The sequence below is a fragment of the Erpetoichthys calabaricus genome, chromosome 2 (assembly GCF_900747795.2).
Source record: "Erpetoichthys calabaricus chromosome 2, fErpCal1.3, whole genome shotgun sequence".
Classification (NCBI taxonomy): Eukaryota; Metazoa; Chordata; class Cladistia; order Polypteriformes; family Polypteridae; genus Erpetoichthys; species Erpetoichthys calabaricus.
The window spans coordinates 61,665,154-61,686,660 of record NC_041395.2 but is presented as its reverse complement, the minus strand read 5'-3'; the positions used below and the strand labels follow the sequence as shown (position 1 = coordinate 61,686,660).

The 21,507-nt window shown below is 36.5% G+C and overlaps 1 protein-coding gene across 1 annotated transcript in view; it reads left to right on the top strand.

Annotated features, from left to right (window-relative positions):
* LOC114645928 (protein kinase C-binding protein NELL1-like) overlaps window positions 1-21,507 on the top strand; it is a 1,522,815-nt gene that overhangs the window by 1,233,676 nt on the left and 267,632 nt on the right. Inside the window, exon 15 of the mRNA XM_028793848.2 lies at window positions 4,162-4,257. Coding sequence (XP_028649681.1) covers window positions 4,162-4,257 — 96 coding nt within the window. The remainder of the gene's footprint in view (window positions 1-4,161; window positions 4,258-21,507) is intronic.

Below are 21,507 nucleotides of genomic sequence, written 5' to 3'. Positions count from 1 at the left end.
CAATGTGGATTTATTTCTATTATATTTTAAATGCATTGGCCACATGGAAATGAGCAAACTAGAGTAGCATTTGCAAAAGGGCATTTCTCTGCATTGACATCCTGGTGTTTTGATATTTTAGTATTGTTTACCTTTTAGGTGCCCATCTCACCTATACAACAAATTTACATTGCAAAGTAAATAGCCTCTCACTGCATACATTGCAAGCCTCTGTTGGCTAAAGGTCTCCTCACGCTGTCTGAGCTGTGATATTTAAATATAATGACATATCTGCCTGTCTTCTGTTGCTCTTTTTTGGCTGTTCAAAAGACTGCATAATGCCCTTAGATGCCCATCACTCACATCGGTTCTGGTTGTAGAATCATATTGTCTCTCATTTCCATCTTTTACAGTAATTGGGAGCCAAGTAGAGTTTTGAATGTGACAGCACCCACCAGATCTGGCAACAGAAAGGCAGCATTTTAGTAATGCATGCTTTCTCATTCTGTTAAGAGAGGAAGTGGAGCGTATAATTTTTTTCTAATTAGACCTGGTAACATTCCAGCCAGTGGAAATCACCTTTGTTTCATGTGAGGCCTGACCTTGCATTGTTTTGAAAGCTATGGATGCACCCTGAGTCTTTGTAGCCAGAAAGGAGAATGATCTGAATGATAAGCCAAAGCTGAGATAACACAGGATGAATGCTCACCATTCACTCTCTTTGTTCAACATTAAATAATCACCAAAATGTTTTATTAACAAAATTTAAACTGTGTATCCCCACCCCATATTTTTCTGTATTTACAGTATTGTATTTAGACTTAGAAAGTGTATAGAATTGATTAATACATTTTTTAATTAATGTTAATGTATTTGAACAATTTTTCTTTGCCATTTCGTAGTCCTTTATAGGGATTTTCAAGGCAAGGGATCTGTTTCTGATGTTTGCTTCTTATAATAAAAGCTTACATTTGTTTTTGTAAATTATTTTCCCCCATTTAATTTTGATTTGGTGATAGGCAACGCCACTTTGTGACTCCCATCATTCAGACAGTGACCTGCATTGCTAGGGATGTGTCCTCAGAGGTTGTGATCTCCCAGTAACTGTGACAGGTTAAAAGGTACTTCCTCGTCCAAGTGTGTGGATACAAAATCCTTTTTTTCTAATGTATGCATTCCCAAAATATTCTTTTCTTTAAACTTTTGCTGATCACAGATCACATTCAAAGCTGGTCAGACACAGATAGTGACCACATTTAACACTAGTGAAAATGCAAATGTGCTTTGGAAGCTGATTTGAATTTTGCACGTTTTGAATAACATCGGATCTGTATCCAAGACACATGTTAATACCAGATGAAAATGTAACGCAGCTACAAAACCCAGGTTAATACCAGGTGTAAAGGGACATAGAGTTGCCTATATACTAGATAACTAGGTTTTTGCACTGAATGATTTATTTCCCTAACACAAAAATCAATTTTCTCTGTATTTTACTGAAAAGAGCACTGGTATCTTTAGTTTAGGTACTGTAAAAATGCATCTTTTACTCATTTACCCTTGTGTAACAAGAAATTAACAAACATTTCTTTGGGGCTTCATAACACTTACAAAACATTAGTAAAGCGTTTATTCTTCTCTGCAATGAGAATTCAGAGCAACCAGTCAAATAAACTAATGGTGAAATTATATAATCTTATTATACTGGAAAACAAGCTGGCGTTATTGCTCTGTAGTGGGCATAAATCCTTTTGGTTTAACGTTGGAGAGGTCCTTTTGTGGTTTCTGGTTGGATGGTTTTTTGTTTTTGTTCAATCCAAGTTTTGACTTCGCATGCGTCTCACGCTCTGACAGTTAAACAAGAGCACAATGATGAGAGGTGTACATGTCTGGTGCTTTTGTGATTAAAGTTACATATGAAGATTGTTTAAAAGTTTATAATATATTTTGAATTATATTTGGATGTTCTATGGGTTGTCATATTTATTACTGTGTATTTATTTTGTTTTATTTTTGCTTCAAATTTTAATGAGGTGTAGCGTATGGTCACATTTTTTTATTTCTTTTGTTCCCTCCCTACATGAAATGTTTTATTTTATTTTTTTATTAATGAAACACATATGTGAGTGGAATAATTTGTGTTTTTAAATGTACCTGTTGTTCTTTTTTTCATGATAAGTTTTTTAATGAACATGTCTTGTTTTTACTTTAATATTTTTAAAGTGCATCCCTCGCGCTCTGATAGTTAAACCTTAGCGATATGATGAGAGAGTGACTGAACAGGCTACATGAAATGTTTCATAGTTTTTTGTTTACTAAGTGCATTCTTTAAAAAATGCTTGATAGAATTCTGTGGCACAGACATTTTTTGAGTCTTTTGTGTATTGAAGAAATTCAAAGTGGTCTTTTTGGACCAATACATCAAACTTGTGGAAGAGACACTGACAGCAGCTTAGCTGTGTAGATTCCAGGCTCACAGTTGAAATTGCAAACATAATCAATGCACTGTGGATTCCACTGAGAACTACTTTTTGTGGTTCAGTGGTTTTTGCACATTTGTTGTGATATAAACTAGGGGGTTTTGCCCCCTGCTTGCTCCGGTCCCCATACGCCCGAACCCCCCCCCCCCCTTGCGCTTCGGATTAGCAAGTTCACATCTCTGTTGCTGTCGTACGTGGATCTCACTTTCTCCAAACAACAAAACTTTTAATTCTCGTGGATAGGCCTCTTCATTGGGAAGAAACACTACTTCTCCCTGATGGCAACATGAATTAGGCGATCTACAAGTCACCGACTTAAAGTTTAAAGCCAAACAATATCTACATACTTCTGTCATATCACCTATGTCCATATATTCGATCTCTTTTCGCTTTTACCTTTTCATCAATATCGCATTGAATTTTGATTCCATGTTTGGAATTACATTGTGACAACATAACGAATAACTGCCCGTGAGTGAATATTGTTTCTTTCTCTCTACAAGAAATGTGTCTGACAATAGCATTCACGTGAATGATAAATGATTGAACCGTGTGCGTGGTTATGTGGGCAGGACTTTTTAAAATCTCTTTAAGCTCTTGTCTCACGGGGCTTGAAATTTTCTCTTGTGGGATTTCACTTTCACCAAACAACAAATCTTTTAATTCTCGCAGATACACCTCTTCATTGGGAAGAAACACTACTTTTTTTTCCATGATGGCAACATGAATTACACAATCTATAAGTGTCCAACTTAAAGTTTAAATCCAAACAATATATTCGATCTCTTTTTGCTGTTCCGTTATTTCACCGAGTAATAATTTCCATTTGTTTGCGCTAATGCGATCTTTACTATAATTTTTTTGAGACTTTCAAATTTTCGTGCTTCTGTTATCTCTAATCTGCTCTGCATGTGTATCGCACCAACGTTTTTTTAATTCTTTACAATGTTCTACTTTGTCATCTACTCTTTGTCTTTTATTTCTGGCCCCGGGCGTGGTTAAATCTCTTGGCACAAAGACTCATCTTGAGGGACGTGAAAATGTCTATCTGAGAAAATCACGTCTCGTCTCCTCCCAAGATTTTTTTTATAATAGAGAGATATTATAGAACTACATGGTTTATTTATTTATTTAAGTGTTTACATTTATGAAGTGTTGTTCCACACTTTATCAGAGGTTGCCTTGAGACTACTATTTAAGAGTGAAATGTATGTGTAAAAGCTGAATCGACTGTCTCCTCATTCATAAAAAATTCCAAGGCAAAATGGTGTTTGTTGTTTTTTTCTAATTCTATGCCTGTACAAGAAAACTGATGTCTATTGTGTGGCCTGGGTTAGACTTGGGATTCCCAGCCTGAATAAGCTTCCCAGTCAGTCCCTGGTATAAGACCTGTGAGTCCTTCATAGTAACAAGTAATTTTACCATAATGTCAACATGCCACACTGCACAGAGATGACTAACCAATCTACTGATGTTTTATAAGTTTTATGAAAACCAAAAGAAGCCTTTCTTATGGACTTGCTACGTACTGTAAGAGTAAATGAGTAATAGATCCCTTTTTTCAGAACCTAAAGTGTTACCAAAAAACACTTTGTAGACCATAATGCAGAAGCTAAGAAAATGTTAAATTCATTTGGAATTTCTTTGGCCTAATTTCCCATTTTAATGCTTTGCTTGTTTATGTTTCATTTCTTGTGCGTAGCTTTCTGTGAAGATGGATGTAGAAGTGGAGGAACGTGTATTTCTCCCAATATGTGCCTCTGTCCTTCTGGGTTTACTGGAAGATATTGTGAAAAAGGTAAGATGACTAATATACTATACTGAAAAAAATGTATATTTATGACCTAATTGATTTTTGCTTTAATATGTAAACAACTGTTGCAGACTTTGCTGTAGTAACTGCAAAAATTGCCTCCGGTTTGCTTTTTTGGTGTGTTTTGGAAGTCAGTAAAAAGCAGAAGGATAATGGCTATGTATTTATAAGCACATGAAAGTGCTACTTGGGGGCTTGAATGGTGTAAGATTTTAGGAATACACTTCCAACACTGTTTATTGCTAATCTACATTGGGTGACATATACAAATGTCTCTAATGCAGCTGCAAATTTACTCAGTCATTTCAGTACTTTCTAGGCTGTCTCCATTACATTTTGTGCCACAGCCTGTGAGGTAGTTTAGCATTTTCACTGATCCTACTAAATACAGTGCACCAGCGCATGATTTTAATTAGCTTATGTCTGCCTGGAAGCAAAGGTGAGAAAGTAATATGAACTTTCTCTATGCCAGTTATGCTGACTTAGTAGCGTGACTATGGTGTGAGCCCTGGAGTATGTAGCACTCAAACTTTTTTGCTATCCAAAGTAAATGTTAAAGAAAAAAAAAAATGAAAAAAGGTACTAAAAGCAGTAATAGATGTGCCACTTTCATTTCCTTTGTATTGAGCTTTGAGGTAACAAATCTTATAAATTAGACCTTTGTTAAACTCAATGTTAATGGAAACTCCTAAAATAACGGCTTTCAGACAGGCTATCTGCTGTACAAAATGAAAGGTGTCATTATCAGCAATACTGTCTTGGGCACTGGCTGCTTTCTAATAGAGGGCCATTGTTAGAGTATATAAATAATAATCATCAAAGCTGCACTGATATAGTCTGAGCTCATCTTTACTAGTTACAGTACAACTATGCAGAAGACAACTGATCCTATGGTCACTTTTCCTCAAAATGTATTTTATTTAAGTCTTCATCAGCTTAAATTTCATAAGAAATTTCAAAAGAAAAGCAGCCACTGCAGTGAAATAAGTTTTTACAATGATAAAGACATCTCTATTGCATTACTATAATGTTCAATTTTAAATGGAACATATTTTCAATGCAGAGCTCAATACATAATATATAAACTAAAACTGCTGACTCATAAAGATTGTTTTTTGCCTTTTACCCTCAAAATTGGTTTTGTTCTTTTGAAAGAACTGCTTATTTACATAATTTAAATACAATTTTCTCCTCCACAAGTACTACAATAACTCCGAGTCTTAAAATAATGCTTATACTGACAATTTTAACAATGAGAATTAACCGTTTACTTAATATAATAATAATTCTTTGCATTTATATAGTGCTTTTCTCACTACTCAAAGCGCTCAGCAAGTGCAGGTTAAGTGCCTTTCACAAGGGCCCAACAGAGTAGAGTCCCTATTGGCATTTACAGGATTTGAAACAGCAACCTTCCGATTGCCAGTGCAGCTCCCTAGCCTCAGAGCCACCACCATATATTGTTTAATGCTTATACTTTTTAACCGGGATCATTCACTCCTTATTTAATATTTTGTTTTTACGTATGGAAACTACAGTATTTTGGGAATAGTTTAAACACATTTAATAATAATAATACTAATGAAAAGAGCACATATAGGCATGCAAGAAGATTTAACATAAAAATTGATCTAGGAGATCTAGACGAACTGAGGGTTGGAGTATCCTATGCAGCATCAACTGCCATGAGAAACTTACATACAATCAGTGACTGAGGGTTTGGGGGATTGGAGACTCCCATGAAGCAACAGGTGTTGACACAGTACTAACTAATGAAAGTCATAGTCATTGAGCTTTGTCACCCAATAACACCTGCACTGCAGTTCAAAAACCGATGCACCACACAATTAAAATTGCTGCGTTACTGCCAGGACCGTCATCAGGAGGAATGGCTAAGTGTAAGCAGCAGGTGTTGAATCCAATTCAGTCCTCCTTTGCCAAAAATGTAAATCTAATCTCGAAATCAGTGACATTTCTTGATCATGGCTTGCAAAGAAATTCTCTTTACGAATGCTCCACCTGTAGCAAGGAACCCATGAGAATGCAGCTCATTCACAGGTGACAACTGCGCATCTGACGCTTGATTCTTTTTAAATCACAGAATAGGAGCACTAACTAATCCAGTGTTTCTCAAACTTTAAGTATTTGCGACCCGAGTTTTCATAACAGTTTTAATTGTGCCCCCCGTAACGTTTTTTTGAAAGGAGCCCACTTATACTAATTTGTTCTTTTTTAATTAATGATATATCATAGATGCATATTTTATTATACCTACTTAACTTTTATCAACATTTATCTAACTCTATATTTATTTTTCTAGTATCAGAATGTAGTTTAAGTTAATTTGTTTTGGTTTCAATAGATGTATTTTTCATATTTTCAATTCTTGTTTTCTTTTTTTCACATCTTCGCGTCCCCTTTTTGTTACTTTGCGCCCCCCTAAGGGGGCTCGTCCCACAGTTTGAGAACCACTGAACTAATTGATGACCTACAAATGACAACACACTGCAAGACACTAATTGCACCATGATAAAGTCGGTCAATGCACCTCACTTAGTTTTGATGAATTGTGACACAGTCTTCCTCTTTATCGTACCCTCTGAAATGCCATCTCACACCCCCTGGGCGTGCAGGCACCTAAGGTTGGGAACCTCTGGTTTAATGGTAGCTGGATGTAGACATAAGAGTGCATTCCAAAGATGCATGAATTTGTGTAGGTGAGGTTTGACAGTACAAAAGAAGAGAAAGAATCACTAATTGTTACTGCGCAAGCCCAAGCAGCAGCAACTAACTGTCACATAAACAACACCTGCCTTTTTGCAAAAGACTCTAAATGCAAACTCTTCCAAGAATTTGTGGAAACCTTACAGCACGTGATATCTTGCTGCTCAACACCTGTAAAGAAAGAGTGAATAGATAGACAAAAACACCGTTTGCAGGTCAACAGCAGATTCATATTTTATGATAATGAAGTTAATGATAAAATTATGACTTGCAAAGTCCCAGGACTGACAAAAATAATGAGGATGTCACAACATAATTGGACGCAAAGAGATTTTGTACACCCATTCTAGCAAACAAGCCTGAAATACTGTGGTGTTATGGGAATACAGTACTCCACCAAAAAGTATGTTTTTTAATGCGTGACTTTCTCCATGTAGTTTGTAGGAAAAATTTTATTCTCATGTTTTTGTAGTAGAGTTTTTGATAGAACGGGACCCAGTAGTGATCAGCGCTGGAAAATAGTTAACAATTTAAAATGTCCATTAAAAAATCACATTGCTTGTTTTACAAGCACACTGCAAGTCAATCCAGTCGAATGCTCACAACATGCAAATGTGTGTATTTTTTTAAAACATCCATCCATTATCCAACCCTCTATATCCTAACTACAACGTCACGGGGGTCTGCTGGAGCCAATCCCAGCCAACACAGGGTGCATGGCACTAAACAAACCCTGGGCAGGGCGCTAGCCCACCGCAGGGCATGCGCACACACACACACACACACCAAGCGCACACTAGGGACTATTTAGAATCACCAATCCACCTAACCTGCATGTCCTTGGACTGTGGGAGGAAACTGGAGTACCCGGAGGAAACCCACGCAGACATGGGGAGAACATGCAAACTCCACGCAGGGAGGACCCAGGATGCAAACCCGGGTCTCCTAACTGTGAGACAGCAGCGCTACCCACTGCGCCACTTTGCCACCCTCTTTTTAAAACATTGTTAAATATTATTGTTAAATAAATTGTTAAATAAATAACTTCACAAAAATGAAAGCAGTCCATAAACAGGAAGCATCTTCACATATGGTCGTGCTTTTTTTGAAAATGAGACTGTAAATGAATTTTCTTTTATGTATTATATTAAGTTATCATTGTTAACACATTTTTACGGAAAAAGCTGGTATATCGTCTTTCATTTTTGTCTTATCTCTTAAACATCAATAGTGAATGACTTGCGTTAATAAAGTAAACGATCAGATAGCCAGTGCGATGTGCTTCACTGTGAACAGTGGCTGCGATTGTTCTTTTCTTGTCAACAATGCAGTAGGCCCACGCAGTTTTTATTTTCCTTATGTGTATAGGGTAGCCCGCTCCTTCAATTCTTAGGCCATGTTATGCATGTCACATCATTCGCTCTTAATTAAGACCATGATCAAGATTGAAAGAGCAATTGTTTGCAGTTTTTTTTTTGTGACAGAGCACAGTGGTCACCTCATTTCTTTTCCTGTCACCAATGCTACATGCCAGACACCTTTTGTTTTTCCTGATAGCAAGGGCATGTGTCCACATCACTGCTTCCTGTTAGAAGGACCAGAATCCCATTTATGTGGTCAAGGTAGCCCGCATTTTTGGGTCATGTTACACATGTCACGTATAAGTTCTAACATTTTATATATATTCAGAATGATAAGCAGTGAAAGCACTAATGTAGTGAGGTGGATATATCATTTTATTAAATCTATCAAGATCCAAAAGTGTTATTTACAGTTTACACTATGTGACTAACTTACTAGGAAGAAAATGTCCTAATATTAAAATATTTAATCTAATCCAAATCATAAAATTGTCAAATATTGATGTTATTTTTCACATTAAAATAAACTGGTACTTGTGAAGGGCTTGGCCATCAATTACAGATGAATAAAAGTCATTATGGAACTGCACTTTCATTTCTAGACAGACAGGCAGAGCAGTCTCAATTAAAAAAAAAAAGCATAAGTGAAGTTGATAAAAGTAGTAGAAAGTAAAAATAAAGAAAAAAAATGAAAACTTAGCGTCCTGCAGGTTATGCACACAAATATAATTATGTACTATGCAAACCAAGGATCAAGCCATCCTTTCATTTTCTGAACTCACCTATTTCAATTTAAAGCCATGGATCGTCATAATGCAAGAGTACAAGTATTACATCATAATAGGAAGATAATAACATTAATTTGGGAATGTACACATTCTCACATTCACTTGTCTCTAGAATTGAAACCATAGAGGACACACTGGGGCAGAACTAAGGGAATGTGTTAAATCTTTAAAGAATAACTCAGCTACATTTGCTGAGATATTTCAGATGCAATGAAACATTCTGTTTCTGAGACCTTTCAGGTCTACTGTATATGGTATCAGTGTTATTTTACATGTACAAGGTTGTAAATGCCTTTGGTGACACCATTACAGCTGGAGACAATCTTCTTGTAAAGTTATTGACTGGTTATTGCTTATCACCTACAAAGAATATAATCACTTACTTGATACAGGAACGCCAGAGTTTGGCATAGACCTTCTTTATAGGTTGGAGATCTCTATACTTATATTTTCATTACTTTGTATTTGCTGTTTTCCTGTTTTCTTTTGCTGCAAGGGCTTTGGTATACTTTATTTTTATTGGTTTAGGTGATGCCTTTATCAAAGTGACTTTGAAAATCATAGCTATAACTATTTGCTGGCAGTCACTGTTGGTATATTAAGGGATCTGCTAAGTATCAGATAGTAGATCAGTGCTGGGATTAAAATGGTAGCCTTGTGATGAGGAGGCACAGAGGGTCGCTCTTCAAGCTTTCAGGACTTAATTGAATGGAGTTTGTATGTTCTGTTATTGTTCAAACAGGTTTCCCTTTGTTGCATAAGGCTTTATTCTCTAGTCTAAAATATTATGTTAATTTGACTGTAAACTCTCCTTTAGTCCAAGTCTTGATGCATGACTTTATATTATGATGAATGGACCATCGACACATAGTTGATGCATTATGCCTTGCATCTGTAGTTTCCAGGAATAAGTCTGATTTCCTATTAAGAAACATCTAGCTCACAAAATGAGTATAAATTACTTTTGTGTTTGTGTTATTGCATCTGTGTTGCTCATAAGTTCTATTTTGCATTGTCACTCAATCTGTAAAACAACTGAATCCAACTTTCTATGTGGTATATACAAATTAAGCTTAATAAATTCAAAATTGTGATCCCGCCCAGGGGATCAGTCATCATGATTTTATTTTGTTTTGTGGCCTCGATGGGATTAACACATGCTCATTATAATTCATATTATGTCAAGCAATTCCACTGATGAAGCAGAAGGAAGATGTAAAACTGTAAAACAAAATAAATGAATAATGGTAATACTTGTGATAACCAAGTAATATTATAATGCAAGTGGAAGAAAGATACTGCACCACATTTTAGACGTTAAATATTAGTAAGAAGAATGTTAAAATTAACAGCTAGGCTTGGAAACCATCCATCCATTGATCCACTTTCCAATCTGCTTGATACATTTTAGGATTATGCGGAGATAGGTCTAGCATGCATACATGCATAGAGGGTTAAAAAAGTAGTATGACTGGTTTGATTAAAGTCAGTCAGTCAGTCAGTCATTTCCCAACCCACTATATCCTAACACAGGGTCACGGGGGTCTGCTGGAGCCAATCCCAGCCAACACAGGGCGCTAGGCTGGAGCAAATCCCCGGGCAGGGTGCCACCCCACCGCAGGATGTTTGAATAAAGTGTATAATAATAATAATAATAATAATAATAATAATAATAATAATGGTTTAACCAGATTGATGTTTTACTAAACAAGAAACTTTAAAGCATTTTACAGAATGAGTTACTAATTATAAATTTACTAAAATTATGTGGATAACAGATGATGAGTCAAATAGATATCAGTCCCTATACTGTATAATGTTAGGTTCTAAATTACCTCATTTATTTCTAAGTAAATTCAATATTTGCCATTCCGCACTTAAGAAAAATGCAATATGCTTGTGAGGTGTCATTTCTTTGAAGTAGTAGTCACAGGAAGGTAATCATCAAGCTAACAAAATAGGTTTTCGTCACAAATGCAATTATTAGCTCACCCATAATGCCTTACTAGTGAGTGAATCTGGGTTTACTATTCTCAGCTCAATCCAGACAAAAGGCAATGTTATCAAATTTGATAACAAGGAGATCTGTGATCTGGGCAAAAGTCATTGTAGCTATTTCTGTAAGCTCTGCCATCATAATTGCTCTGTTCACCACTTTCATTTTAAACTGATTGGTGAAGAGGAACCCCACAGCTAACACCAATGTAACCAAAATCATTTTTTCCTTCTAGTTCCCATTAAGGCTCATTCCCTTCTTTTCTTCAGATTATGGCTTTCATACTCAAAGCCCAGTCTCAGACTAAACACATTAGCAATAATGGCTGAGCTAAAAGCAGATTTTCTCTAGTCCATGCTTCTTCCATTATTGTCAGCTTTAAGGATGGAACTATTATAAACACACAAACCTTTTTTGTTGCCTTTTATGTGTTTTTGACATCTATAAAAAATGGATTACAAAAAAAAAAGTATAATGAAAACTTTTTGCACTCGTAGGTATTTTTGTTGATGAACCAGCTTCCCATATCACTGAATAATTTTTTTTTATATATTTACAGGATTAATAAGATAAAGTTAAAAAGAAAGTCATAAGTGGCTCAGATCTACTGGCTTACTGCATATTACATTCCATTACTTTACACGTTGCTCCCTCAGCTGCAGGCTGACAAATGTCTATAGGTTTCTTTGAGTAAAAAAGAAAAAAAATGAGCCATTCCAAAAATTCATTGCTGAGCACTGAGCAGCCTGAAGGTAATTCTAAACAAAATATATAATCCAAACTTTTAAAAATTATTTTTCATTTCAGATTGCCATAATATCAAGATTCAAAGACAGAATTAAAGGAATATTTTAAAATATACAAGTGCAGTGGATTACTAACTAAAGAACATGCTGTTACAATGTGATAGCATAACTTGTAAAGGAGAAAGGCAAATGCCTCAACATGGATCATAAATAAAATGTAAAAAAAAGGTTAAGATATTATATTACTAGCTGCGTGGGGTCTTCGGGACAAAAAACATCCCGAGGCATTGGAGAGGCGTCAGCTAACTCTTCTGAAATACCCAGGGCAGAGCACATGGACTCACATGTGCTTGCTGCGCCACTGGCATTTGTAAGAAGACACTGGCGATACCATATCTTAGCCGTATCATTGACATATGAGTCCTATTAATCTTTGTCTCAAGAAAATATCTCCAGATAGACAATGTTTTTAGTGAAAACTTTCCGTCTGTTGCTGAGATGTTACACTTGCACTTTGTTGCGTTGCGGCATTGTCTTCGTTTCAGTTTTGTGTCTCTTCATCTGAGTCATTAACACAATATCATTCTCGTGTGGTGGTGTTTGCTGCATGCAGGTCTTTTGTAGTGAGAAGTGAAGTGTTTACCTTCGCCATCTAGTTTCTGTGGTTGAGCATGAGCAGAGTAGATTGCTCCATACAGACACACACACACAGATCTTTCATTTATATACAGTATATCTAATGAACTACCTGCCTCTTTAAGGAAATAGTGAAGTAATTTCTGTAAAACTTCTCTTTTGTAGCACAGACATTGTTACTTACAATACAATAATGTTACCATTGTCTGATTGTTACTATTAATCAGGCCTCCAAAAATCCTGAGTGTGAAATCACAGTCTGAGATAAATATTGCAATATATTTACTTTATTAAGTGGCGGTCCAAAACATTTCTAAGGCAGTAAGGTTGCATAATATCTATTATGAGTGGATTCCTACAAACATAGATGTTAAATGTTACATCTTGGAGTGTTCTCAAACATATCATCAGTGATGTTTCCAAGATGCTAGGGTGTTTCTGGTCTTCTTAACATCATACACCCTCACTTGGGTGACTCAGCCTGTGTCTGAGAAGTGCTCTGCCATGTTTCACTCCTCTTTATCCACAGCCATTGTGAAGCCTTCTCAGCTTCTCCTGTGGTATTTCTGATGGCTCATCTTCACCTGCTAATCCCAGGCCTTACAGAGAGAATGCCCAGCAAACCCTCTGCATCCTACCTTTATGGACATACACTGTGCCTGCCACCTTTTACAGTGTCTCTCCTTGACCAAGTCATGATACCTGTCTCTCTTCCGTTCATATGTCTCCTCTATCCAGTATTTCCAGAGAACTGTCAGCTCAAGGATAACCACTTGGCTGGATGCCACTAATAGCAGAACTATGTTTGGCCTAAGTGTGACTACGGGGATGATCTCAGGAACTTTGAGGCTTCTTCACAGGTCAACCATCAACTGTTCTCAGAATGCTTCTATTGGTGATTGCTTGGCTTGTCACCTGCTTTAACAATGGACAAGGTAATTCTGCTTGGAGCTGATTGCTTGCTCTGGGTTACAGCTCTACCAGTGATGTCAGCTACTGTTCTGAGCACCTGGTGACAGCACCACAGATACAGTTAGGTCCATAACTATTTGGACAGAGACAACTTTTTTCTAATTTTGGTTCTGTACATTACCACAATGGCACATGACACTAGTGTTTATTGATGATGTGACACAGGACAGAAGCAGCCGAATGAATTCTGAGGTGTTCAGAGACATACTGTCTGCTCAAATCCAGCTAAATGCAGTCAAATTGATTGGGTGGCGTTTCATGATACAGATGGACAATGACAAGAAAACATACAGTCAAAGCAACACAGGAGTTTATTAAAGCTAAGAAGTGGAAAATTCTTGAATGGCCAAGTCAGTCACCTGATCTTAACCCAACTGAGCATGCATTTCACTTGTTGAAGACTAAACTTCAGACAGAAAGGCCCACAAACAAACAGAAACTGAAAGCCGCTGCAGTAAAGGCCTGGCAGAGCATTAAAAAGGAGGAAACCCAGCATCTGGTGATGTCCATGAGTTCAAGACTTCAGGTTGTCATTGCCAGCAAAGGGTTTTCAACCAAGTATTAGAAATTAACATTTTATTTCCATTTATTTCATTTGTCCAATTACTTTTGAGCCTCTGAAATGAAGGGATTGTGTTAAAAAAATGCTTTAGTTGCCTCACATTTTTATGCAATCGTTTTGTTCACCCCACTGAATTAAAGCTGAAAGTTTGCACTTCAACTGCATCTGAGTTGTTTCATTTAAAATTCATTGTGGTAATGTACAGAACCAAAATTAGAAAAAAGTTGTCTCTGTCCAAATATTTATGGACATAACTGTAAATGCCCTTCTCCCAAGCCCTTCAAGCAACAGCTGAGAATGAGCTTCTTGCATTACCTCTGTTGGCACACTTAACAATCAGTCTTACCTCAGAAAAAGAGGTATACTCCTAGAAGGACATCACACACTGACTGTATTAGGAACTTCTGGCACTTGAGGTCTGCTTGCAACAACTTGCCTCAGGAGATGTTATGGTCCTCCACCCTGTCCCATTTAATCCAAGTACCCTGCTTACACGTACCCACAGCCTTACTGGCAAGCAGCTACTCAACTTCATATATTATATACTAAATACTCAAAGATAGCCAGAATGAGAGTAACATATAGTATTACCCTCTCAGAATGTTTACAGTATGTACTATGTAAAAAGCACACATGCACACATTCAACTAAGAACACACCACTGTATAGGATGGAGTTGCAAGCACAACTAGTTAGGCTAGGTTTATACTTCACACGATGCAACACGTTCTCCAGTGGATGCTACTGCTACACAAGCGTTGTACTGTTTATACTTTGCATAAATCTGGAAGATTCCACCAGGTGGCAGTGTGAGATATCATCACAGAGAGAACAGGTTCTGCGTCACTGTGTTGTGAATTGCCTGAAACACTCATTAAATTCCGAGGACACCTTGCCACAATATCTCTGAAAAGTGATGTTTAATGATTAAATCCATCAATCCAGGGATGCGCCCATTGCAGCAAGCATCGGACAAGCAAGCAAGACAGGAACAATCCCTGGACGGGGCATCAGCTGATGGCAAGGTGAATATAAGCACTCACATACACTAGCATCATTTTAGCATAACCAAATCCTCAAACCTGCATGTCTTTGGAAGAAAATTGTAGCACACTGTGGAAACCCACCAGGAAAACATATAAACTCCTGGCAGGGAACATCAGGAATGTGACTCTCTGCAAGACAGCAGTGCAACCGCTCCACCACCGTGTCACCCCCACATGTGTAATTATTAACAGTTTTCATTATTTATATGAAGTTAACAATTTATCTGTAAGGTGTAACGTACATAGTTTAATGCATTTCATCATGAAAGTCATATCAAGTATAAATTTAAGGATTCTAAATGTGCAGAGAGCTGGAATATTATAAATTTAATGTGTTCTGTGTGGCCATTGCTGCCTGCCACTGCTGTCAGTTCAGGAGGAAGCCCCAGAAGAATGTAGCAATTAACAACTGGGTCAGTTTTAAGATGACATTTACGTCGGTCTACTTCAATGATAAAATAAACTACTGGATTAAAGTGGACATTTCGAGATTTAAGACGAAATTTCCACTTTAATCACAAAATACACTTTTTCACTGTGTCCTTTACTTTTTTTTCTCTGTGGCTCAAATACACCGCTGTACATTCTGATGCTGTTGTGAAGGTGCAAAAAAAAAAATGGCACAGAAGATGTTATGTGAGACCTTTAAAATGTATTGTGTCATTACGATGGGGAATATGCGACACTTGAATATAAAAGCACCACAGATGCATTTGTATGCAGTTGTATTTACCACATCAAACCATTCATCAAACATCGAAGCACACACATCGATCCTGTAGGATCCGCAAAGCAGATTTCTGTCACATGTAGATAGTAAACAGAGACACTGATGTCATGTTCCGACTTGATCACACTGCGCCCCCCGACTTTTTGCTGGTACTGCAACTCGTGCACGCATTGCATTAATTTCTGAGGATGTGCTCAGAGGACGCATCAAATGAATACTGGGAATGTGTGGCAGCCATGATGCGTGCACATATGCGTTCTGAGCATGAAGTATAAACTGGCCCTTATTCTGCTGCACAGTTTTCTTCAAGCATCCAAATCTTACGTTTACAGGCATGGCTTCTTTCAAAGTACTGTATCAGTCCTTTATCATGTAACTTTATGCACTTTATAAACAAACGTGCATGAGCCGACTGCACTGTGACTTGTACCTCATTATGTGAGTTTACTTTGTGGGTTTTACCATCTGTTTCAGGGTCATCATTACTGACACTTTATTTTTATCATCATTGATGAGGTCTGACTGAAATGTAAAAGAGTTAAGAAATGTAAAAGAATGAATTAACAAATCAACAAAAAATGTAATTAAAGGTCTTATAAGTGATTAGAGTTATTAGTAGTATTATAAGTGAAGTAAAATGCACATATCCATCTAATATAGATTACATTAATTCATTTTCAAGAAGATGAAATCTGGGATATTTTACAGTATAATAAACTTGTCCATCCTATATACATATTAGAATTTAAAAAAATGTAAAATGGTATAGTTTAGAATAATCCAAATTTAAATAAGCACTCAGCTTTGCCAGATCTCTTGTGCAGTTGATTTTTTTTTTTTGGATTTAAATAAAATAAAGCAAATGAAAGCACATTCTGTCATGAAATTAGATGCCAGGTCCAAAGCTATGGTGTATTTCTGTCCGAATGCTGAACACAAACTGAACCAGCTGTTAAGAAAAGTAAAAGATTCTTGAGTGAAATGTCAAATATCATTTCCATTAATGAGTTGCATCAATAATTAAAATGTCAGGACATTTATACAGTACAGCCTGAAGATCTGATTCATTCATCTGTTCATGCAGATACATATATTCCGATAGTTACCTAATTTTAGATTGGCACAAGCTTAATCCTGCAGTATGCATGTTTGGGTGAGCTGCAAAACCCCATTTTTTTTTTACTGTAGATGCAAAATTATGTCCACACCATGAAGCTAAATGGCGTTTCATGTGGAAAGAACAACTGTAGGCATATAACTAGTATAAAAAATGAGGCTGGATATTTAGACATACTGCTCATATACAAAATGCATGTTGTGCTATTTCAAAATGCATAATAAATACAAAGGAAGACTGACAGTTTACTCAAAAGGCTTATGGAAGATCCCCAGTATCATGTCAAAACAGGGCAGATTAAGTAATAACTTTTAACAGTTAGCTGCTTATTGTTTTCCATGCCTTTGTTTCCACACAAATAAATTTAAGATTCGGATCTTATCAGATCTTTAGAAAAGCCACCAGAGGGTGAGGAATGTTTGTGAACATGATGAATATGGGTTAAAGTCTATTCTATTATTTGTTGAGTCACACATCTAGAGTGAACAGTTAAAGTATATGCAATTGTGTAGTAATAACAGTGAAATACAATAATAATTGAAATAAAGCAATACTAATCAAAAATAAATTGCAAAACTTTCTGCAAAGCCAGGATATATTAAAATTCTATATTTATAATTTATATAATAACACTATATTTATTTATTTATAGACATATTAACATATAATAAGGTGCACAATGCAAAATAACATAAAATGAACAATGTGTTAGCAGTATATAATTTTCTTGTCCTAATGACATTGAGAAAGGATGCAGCTGGACGAACACAAAGCGTGTGCCAGCAGGTGGTCTTACATGAGAGAACTCCCAGTATTTTAGATGTACTGCTATCAAGTATGCAGTAAGCTTAATGTTAAATGGAAACTTTATCTGTGAATATCTTTCATTCATACTGTTTCTTTGCAATGAACAATGCTGCTCTTTTCATCTCTTTGGATATGCAATATGAACAGAAAGAACAAAGACTTGTAAATCTGAATAAAATATTAATAATAAGTCAAGAAAATGTATGGTTCAAGGAAATAAAATAAGGTAGATTAGTATGCTAAATTGGGTTTATCCCATACTCATATTTTGAAACTTCTTTAGTATGGGACATACAGAATAAGAAAAGCTATTTTCTTCTTTATGTAGAAAAATGCATGAGATTATCATTGCATATTATTTATTTCAAGAAGAACACATTTAAGACTTTGTATAAACATTTTTTTCAATGCCAAATAGTTGCCCTTTTTATACATTGGAAACTGACAGTGGTCCAAATTTCTTTCTTGCCAAGATCAAAAGGTTATTGACTATTGACACCATTTACAGCAACAAAGTAAACCAGAAGAATATTTTGATAGTCAATCTATTGAAGCTGAGACAGCCCAACCTTTTGCATACTTTACTCTTTTGCATGTTGTATGTTCATTGAATTTATGTTTTTATGATGGTACTGCTACCCAGTCCCGGGATTGACTGCCTGGTCTGAACACTTCCTTTGATGATTTTCCTCATTGGACGTTGGTATTCATTACAAAAATATTGTATATTTATAAAAATAGTTTTACTGGTTAATCTAATCACACTATAAACTCTATAAACTTTAAAAATGGTCCTGCAGGATGAAGTGTGACTGTATACATGAGTGTGTCCTGCAGTGGAAATGTTTCCTGACTAGGGTTGTTTCCTGGAACTCAAAGCTATTAAGTGACTGAGGAGGTTAGAAACTGGATGAACATATTTATTGTGCATATGTAAAACATGAAACATAATTATTTTACTTTAAGCCTTACATTATTTTGTATGGCATGGGTTCTTAGAATTTTCTCTCAAAGAAAAAGTATTTCTGTTTAACTGGTGCTATAAGGAAGGTTTACTAACGTAATTCTTTCTACCCAGCACTATGCCCTGACATCTGTATTAACTAATATGTTATGATTTTTGGTAGGAATAAACTTCATTTCTATTAAAGAATAAAGATAATAGGAAAGATACTAGGATTCTTTCTTGTAAACCATTACAACATAAATGATTCCCTCACATGTGAAGCACAAATACACAGTGCCACAGCTCTAATCATGCTACCTTTAATTAGTACATCATGGCTTCAGAAGTGAAATTAAATAAATTTAAAAAAAAGAAATAAATAACACCAGAATAACAATGTATAAATGTGCCATTAATAAAATCATGCACTCTTCTAGTAGCAATTTATAGTGCTTTCCTACTGCCCATGTAGGTCCATTTTTGAATGTCACTATCAGTGCTGTGTTGGCAGGGCGAAAAGCATCCTATATATTTCCAAATTATTCCCAGATTTTAGTATCTTTATATATAATCTTCATTTGGATCTTGATCTTTGTTTGTCCGCGAATTCACTGCCTTGTGTGGTGTTCCTGCTGTGTTCAGTAGAGGGCAGTAGTGATGGAGGAGGAGAGGAAGTGAGGGGAAGGATCGTTGAATGAGGTTGGAGTGTGGTGATTAAAGAGGATTGAACTAAAGGAGACTTCGTGCTGTTTGTACTGGCTGAATACACAACACCTTGGTTGTTACTTTTGTTTACAAACAATGTCGACACCACTCTTTGTGTTTAGATCTGGCGTCGACACCTGCTTCGTTGCCGAGACTGTGGTTTTTTGTGTTTCTATCAACCGTCGTTGGCAGCACTTCGTTCAAATCGAATGTTCACCCACTTCTTGGAGTCGGCAGTCAGAGTATATAAGTCGGACACACTTCTGTGATTTTCCATCAGTCGGCGTTTGGAGTTCAAGAAAGAAGCATTGGTTCTTCCTTAGTCTTTGGATTGCCACAAAGCAACCTGCGAGATTGGAGAAAGGTTGAGAAGAGATCGTGAGAGGAAACAATAGTGTCATGAAAACGAGACGGACTGTGAACAGAGAGAAGCAGAAATGCTCCTCCACCACCACATAATTACTATTCGGACAGTGATTCCGAGTAGGCCGTTCCTATCGAATCAATGTCCAAGGGTTTTGTTTTGTAATTTTGTTTCCCTTATAAAAAATCATAATGCTGTGCGACGAAGGGCCCAGTTCACGACTGGCAGCCACGTTTAAACAGGGAGTCCTTCACAGACAACTTTAACACGCGCAACGTAGTTGGGCGCACATGGCTAGTTTTATTTTATATTTGCCTATCAAAGTTTGGATATTATAAAAAGTAGACTTTAGAGACCATGTCTGTAAAATCTGTATGCATTCTACAGCATTCCAGTTTATTATTTCACTCTTTTTATATGACCTCTTTGTACCATCATCAGTAAGTTAAATGCCCCATATTTTATTAGATTAGATCAACTTTATTAATCCCAATGAGAAATTTAGATGCATATACAACAGCAGATGCATAAAAACACCACCTCTTATCTTGCAGATGATGAGCTGCAGGTGGCTCTCCCTGCACCACAAGATGAAGTCCTACCGGAGGTACCCCAGTACTGCACACCTCCATGTCTGACTCACAGTTCCTGAGTTTCAAAAACTACTGTCTGTTGATAAGATAATCAATGGTCCAGGAGATTATGGCGGCATCAAGATGCATAGTCTTAGGCTTTTTCCCCAGTTGAAGAAGAATAGTGTTAACAGCACTGGAAAAATCAAACAATTTTATTCTGACTGCTGCTCGTTTTATCCAAGAGGAGCATGTAGATATGAATATTAGTACTGTACATCAGACAGATTTAGTTGATAAAATGCCATTCAGTCCAACAAAGCTGTCCAGTATTGTCCACTTAATTCCTCCAAAATAACATGAAGTTGAATTTTCGAGGTTCCTTAAAGTCTCACTCTCTACCATACTGTTTGGCAAATTATTCCATGTGTCTATGGTTCTCTCTGTGAAGAAAACACTTTTTGTTGTTTGTGTGGAATTTACTTTTAACACATTTCCAACTGTGTCCCCATGTTCTTGTTAAACACATTTTAATGTAACAATCTCAATCTACTGTACTAATTCATTTCATAATTTTAAACACGTCAGTCATATCACCTTTCAATCTACTTTTGCTTAAACTGAAAAGGCTGAGTGGTTTTAATCTTTCCTCATAACTCATCTTCTGCAGTTCTGGAATCAGCCCAGTCACTTTTCTTTGGACATTTTCTTGTGCTGCTATGTCTTTTCTGCAACCTGATGACCAAAACTGCACACAGTATTCCAAATGAGGCCTCATCAGTGCATTATAAACCTTTAGCATAACCTTCTTGGACATCGTGCTATGTAACCTAAAATTCTGTTAGCCTTCTTAATGGATTCTGAAAACTGTCTGGAGTTTGATAGTGACAAGTCCACTACAACTCCTACATTAAGGTGTACTTTCGATTTTCGGTCCTTCCATTGTATATTCAAGTATTTACATTTACTTACATTAAATTATATCTGCCACATATCTGCCCAAGCCTGTATGCTGTCCAAGTCCCTATTTAATGATTCAAGGGATTACAGATTATCTAACAATCTACCTAGGTTTGTATCATCTGCAAACTTAACCATCTTATTTATATTCTTATCCAAATCGTTTATATATTTTAAAAAATTGCAGCGGCCCTAGACTGACC